The 6,000-nt window shown below is 38.9% G+C and overlaps 1 protein-coding gene across 2 annotated transcripts in view; it reads left to right on the forward strand.

Moving 5' to 3' along the window:
* Window positions 1-6,000, forward strand: part of LOC131342196 (potassium voltage-gated channel subfamily D member 3-like) — a 110,425-nt gene that overhangs the window by 94,779 nt on the left and 9,646 nt on the right. For both annotated transcript variants that reach the window (XM_058372873.1, XM_058372874.1), the window contains exons 4-5: window positions 2,158-2,259; window positions 5,974-6,000. The exon at window positions 5,974-6,000 is cut by the window's right edge and continues 66 nt beyond it. In XM_058372873.1, the coding sequence (XP_058228856.1) occupies window positions 2,158-2,259; window positions 5,974-6,000 (129 nt within the window). The remainder of the gene's footprint in view (window positions 1-2,157; window positions 2,260-5,973) is intronic.

The raw sequence follows: 6,000 nt of genomic DNA on the forward strand, positions 1-6,000 counted from the left end.
ATCCACAGTTTGTTTCCTTTCCTCTTTTCTTTTCTTTCGGATTGGAATCGAACTGTACTCGAGCTCTTCACGTGTCTCGGGGGAACTCGCGTCTTAGCAGCTGCCAAGGTGTGTGACATGCGGTTTTAAGACACGATTCTCACCTTGAACGCGAGAAAAGCACTCAACGGCTTATCTCTCTCCTACTTTCTCATCAATTTCAAATCGTCTCTTTTCATTACGGCTCCCGGATGCTCGAATCTCAAAGCTGTTTTGTAATAGACCTGGAGTCAGGTTTTTTTTTTCTAACAATGAGACAAAAGTCAAATGGAACCTTTTCACCTTACATTAGAGTGTAATAACAGCGGTGATGGACGTATGAGTAGCAAGGGGAGACTGGAATAAATGGACCAAAAGGGCTCTTCTTACAACTTTTGGAGAAAAATAAATGAATAAATAAACTCTCATCCACATCGTCCTATCTGCTGGAACCAAAACTAACTGCAGGGGTTGGAAATGACTGAAATCTTTCTCAAGATTCATGCAACCAATCAGGTACAGCCGTGTCAGGTCATTACATTGAGGACACGCAGCACTTCCCTGACACGTACTCAACACGTCAAGGCCATGGCAAATACAAGACAAGGACTAGCTGAGATTGAGGCTTAAGTTTAGTCGCACTAAATGACGAAGACAGAATTTATGCTTGTCAGACTTTGCATGTGAAAGATATAAACTGAGACAAATACAAACACCAGTAAGCCTGAGTTGTAAACTTCATCAGATCCAAACGTTATTAGCAACCATTAGGATCATCTGTGCATCAAAACACAGTTGTGTGTGTAATAAACGTGAATAAAATGGATTCTCGATCACTTTTAATTGTACTTTTAGTACTTTTAATTAAATGTCATCAATTCAATTTCCCGTTTGATTTGTTTTCCACATTATTTATTTTTTCCACATGTAAGCCGAGTTGTTTCATCATAGTGGCCGTGATGGCTCAAGTGCTTAATGCTCGGATGAGGGTTCAAGCCCCAGCACCACCAAGCTCCACTTTGGGCCCTTAAAAAAGGCCCTTAACCCTCTCTGCTCCAGTGGTGCTATATCATAGCTGCTCCTGAGCTCTGACCTGAATTTCCTCAGCTGGGATATGTGAAGAAAAGTATTCTACTGGGCTGTAATGTACGCTATATTGTTTTGGGACACCCCTCCAAATCATTGAATTCAGGTGTTGTTTTTCAGGGGTTGGGCTCGGCCCCTTAGTTCCAGTGAAAGGAACTCTTAATGCTTCAGCTTCATACCAAGACATTTTGGACAATTTCATGCTCCCAACTTTGTGGGAACAGTTTGGGGATGACCCCTTCCTGTTCCAACATGACTGCGCACCAGTGCACAAAGCAAGGTCCATAAAGACATGGATGAGTGAGTTTGGTGTGGAGGAACTTGACTGGCCTGCACAGAGTCCTGACCTCAACCCCATAGAACACCTTTGGGATGGATTAGAGCAGAGACTGAGAGCCTAAGGGGCTGAGCCCGACCCCTGAATAACAACACCTGAATTTTTATGATTTGGAGGGGTGTCCCAAAACTTTTGACAATATAGTGTATGTGATGTGATAATAAAGGCTTTTTGCCCTCAGTTTACATGAGAGCAGTTTCATGGCATTAAATACACTTTCGCTTTAACATGATCACGTGTTACATAATGTCCAAAACATATAAATAGGTGAAAAGAGTGTGTTTTTCCATAAGAAACAAATGACTTAGAGCCATGGCAGATTTTCTGCTTCTGTTTCGAAGAGACACGACAGGAGCACGCTCTTCTTTAGCTTTAAAAATCAAACTGTGGAAAGTAAAGAGGTTAAAATAAAACTTTTTTTTCCCTGCCATGAGTACATATTGTTATTATTTGCCAGTGATGCCTCTAAACGGTGATAACATCAATCGTTAAAGGTCCAAGTTCATAAATAAAGTGATGTCCAGTGTGAATGCTGAGCGTAATTACATAATGCGCATAATTGAAAAACAGCAGCTGAACCCGTGGCTCAGGAATTCGCCTCGGGTTAATGTTTGTCTGCGGTGTGATTCATGGGTGAGATGGTGGACTGGGGCACAGACGACAATTCATTACTCTTCCCACTGGCTGTCTGACACCGGACTTTTCTGCCCACACAGAAAACCCGTCTGGCCCGGATAAGAATAGCCAAGAAGGGCAGCTCCAACGCTTACTTGCAGAGCAAACGCAACGGCCGTCTCAATGAACTGCTGGATCTCACCGTGAGTTTCTCGTTACCTCATGCAACTGAGTGTGTGTGTGTGTGTGTGTGTTGATACTCAACACGCTGTTATAACATAATACTGTTATAGTGGGCATTTTAAAATACAGCAACTGTCTTTAAGTTCAATTCAGAAAGAATATTGTGGGTTTTTTATTAATTTAAGTTCCTTATTTTTGGTACATTAAGTTTTGAGACTAAAAATAGTGTAGCTATGGTGTGATAAATAATGTCATTTTCTGAGCTACTTTGACCAGTTGTCATGAAATTTCAAATTTCTGCTATTCTCTGATTGTCTATATTTAATATTTGGTGTTTTTTTGTTATTGTTATTGTTGTTTTGTTTTGTTTTTACAGAATCTTATATTCCTATTTCACATTTTATATTTTAACATTTTGTAGAAATAAAAGCATGAATATTTTGTTGTGAAATTTTCTATATTTGTATTTTTTTTATATATTCTATATTTGTTATTTGGGTTTTTTTTTATTGTTGGTGGTGTTGGGTTTTTTTTGTTTGTTTGTTTTGTTTTTTTACAGAATTATATTTATTCCTTTCACATTTTACATTTTAACATTTTGTAGAAATAACAACATGAATTTTATGTTGTGAAATTTAATTTTTCTGCTACTTTTTGGGTTTCTTTTGTTGTTGTTTTGCTTGGTTTTATTTTGTTTTTTTGGGGGGTTTTTTTACAGAATCTTATTTTTCCCTTCACATTTTACATTTCGTAAACTATACATTTTCACATTTTGTAAAAAATTAAAGCATCATAGAATACACTTTTTAAGGTTTTATTTTTAAACTGCTGCTAGTTTGATAGGAAATCTATATATATATATATTGCTTCATATCATGAATCGTAGAAATGTCTTGTAGTGTCCTATGCTATTTTTTTCATGTTTAATATCAGGAGAAAATCTAAGCAAGAGCTGATGCTGTGAGATGCTGTTAAATCTCAGGCTACAATCCAGAATCCAGTACCATTTAATCATGATTTTCTGGAATACGTTCAGGAATTATTGCCTTATTGCTGCGACCCGAAAGCATGGCACCTGTTAGTGGGTGGGATATATTAGGCAGCAAGTGAACATTTTGTCCTCAAAGTTGATGTGTTAGAAGCAGGAAAAATGGACAAGCGTAAGGATTTGAGCGAGTTTGACGAAGGGCCAAATTGTGATGGGTAGACCACTGGATCAGAGCATCTCCAAAACTGCAGCTCTTGTGGGGTGTTCCCGGTCTGCAGTGGTCAGTATCTATCAAAAGTATCCTTTCAGTCCTGTAAGTCCTTCAAGTCCTGTAACTTACAGGACTTAAAAGATCTGCTGCTAACATCTTGGTGCCAGATACCACAGCACACCTTCAGGGATCTAGTGAAGTCCATGCTTGACTGGTCAGGGCAGCAAAAGGGGGACCAACACAATCATAATGTTATGCCTTAGCGGTGTATGTCCATCATGCAAGGCTTTAGTGATAGTGAATATACTGTATGATCAAAGGTTTATGGACAGTTGAGTATCATATCCATATGTAGTTCTTAACCAAACAGTGTCTGATCTCACTAAAGGTGTTGTAGTTGAAGGATCACAGCCACGCTAGTGGAAATCCTTCCCAGAAGAGATGAGTATAGCTCATTATAATAGCAAAAAGGAACTAAACCGTGCAACAAGGACATCTGAGTGAGATCGCTAGGTGTCCACAAATTTTTGGCCATAAGCACATTTAAAAATCGTACAAAATGCATAAAACCAGCCTTGTACTTGTGGAGTGGTAATGAGAAAGATTTTTTTTTTTTAATTCCAGCCCTAATCTGCAATGACCATCTTTATGTCAAATCCCACTGCCTGTGACACCATTTTATTGTGCTCTGTGCCAGGGTAAAGTCATGCTAATGAAATCAGGCCAGATTTAACTCACGCTCGCCTTCCATCCTAATTAGAAGCGGTGTCGACTTTAAAAGAGCCGAAAACGTAAAGCTCCTAGAATCAGCCTCACTCTCCTGACCCCGGCGGTCGTCCTTTTTGTTTTCTTTGAGTGTCACTCAACGTTAAAAGTCACCTCTAATTAAAATCCATTAGCATGTGTTTAATACACACCCCCTGAACCTCCTTCAGACCTCCGTGTCAAAGCTTTCAGCCTTTGCTTTGTTAGTGCACGTGACCACGATGGCTTCGTCTGTATATCAGTTCAGGATGCTGTCATTATTCCCGTCATATCACAGAGAACGTGTGTGTGTGTGTGTGTGTGTGTGTGTGCGTGAGGAGGAAAAAAAAAACCTTCTGTCGAAGGTGTCAGGAACCAGGCAGTTAGAGAGGTCTCTGTTTTCTGGGCGATTTCATGCCAGAAGTTGTGATGAAGCTGTCAGAAGTTTGACACTTGGAATTACAGACGTGCCATTTCTGCCTTTCTCTGAGACTCCATGTCAACGCAAGGAGGCGTAAGGCCTTGGGTGAAATGGATTTTTTTTCTCCTTTGGATAAAAGAATTGTATTATTGAAAAGTAAGTGCCTGTGCTTCGACATTATGGTTAAAGAAAGGCAAAATGAACAAGGAGTTCGGCGTGTTCATGACACAAAATGCATGTGTACACCAGTCAGGCATAAGATTATGACCACTGACAGTAGAAGCGAATAACATTGTTAATCTCCTCATAATGGCACCTGTTAGTGGGTGGGATATATTAGGCAGCAAGTGAACATTTTGTCCTCAAAGTTGATGTGTTAGAAGCAGGAAAAATGGACAAGCGTAAGGATTTGAGCGAGTTTGACAAAGGACCAAATTGTGAGGGCTAGACCACTGGATCAGAGCATCTCCAAAACTGCAGCTCTTGTGGGGTGTTCCCGGTCTGCAGTGGTCAGTATCTATCAAAAGTATCCTTTAAGTCTTGTAAGTCCTTCATGGGCTCCATTTCGCAACTTACAGGACTTAAAGGATCTGCTGCTAACATCTAGGTGAATTGGTATATAAAAGACCACTGCTTCCCTGAACTGCACTCAGGTTTGAAGGAAAGCATGTGTTCTTACACATATGTGGAAAATCAGGATATATATTTCCTGATTGGATAAAAATGAAATTGTGCCTCTGTTCTAAAATGTTACGAAAAAAAATTAAGTATTTTGTGTAACAGGACAACAATCCTAAACAATAAAAACCCAAAGAAGAAGAAAAAAAATTGCTCTTGACCAGAAGCAGTGAAGAAGCCAGGGTTTATAACAGTATTATAACAGAAATATTATAACCGAAGTATTATAACCGAAGCTGGTCAGAGGATATGAAGAAGGTCAGAACCAGATAAAAAGGCATACTGTTGGCAGAAGGGAATATTTAAATTAGATTTTTCTATCATATATAAAAATATTTAATATTAGATTCCTACAAAGGATGTTTATATATTTTCTCGTGTGTGTGTGTTGTGTCTTGTGTGCATTCTGGGCTTGGGTGTATTTTTCTAAGGAGTGTCAAAGAATAAATATTTATAAATATTTTATCTTAAACTATTTGATAGTTGATGTTAATTGTGATTAAAAAAGAGAACATATCTGAACCATGCTTAATCTATTTTGCACTAAGGGTGTACAAACTGTTGCACCTATGCAAAAGCATATATTCTGGAATATTCTATGCATATATACCTAACTGTGTAGTTTTTGTGAGATATATTGATACAGTAAGTGTGTGTGTGTGTGTGTGTGTGTTTGTGTGTGTGTGTGTCAGGGTTCAGAAGAAGAGGAGCAGCACATG

This window comes from Hemibagrus wyckioides, linkage group LG21 (genome assembly GCF_019097595.1).
Source record: "Hemibagrus wyckioides isolate EC202008001 linkage group LG21, SWU_Hwy_1.0, whole genome shotgun sequence".
NCBI classification, from domain to species: domain Eukaryota; kingdom Metazoa; phylum Chordata; class Actinopteri; order Siluriformes; family Bagridae; genus Hemibagrus; species Hemibagrus wyckioides.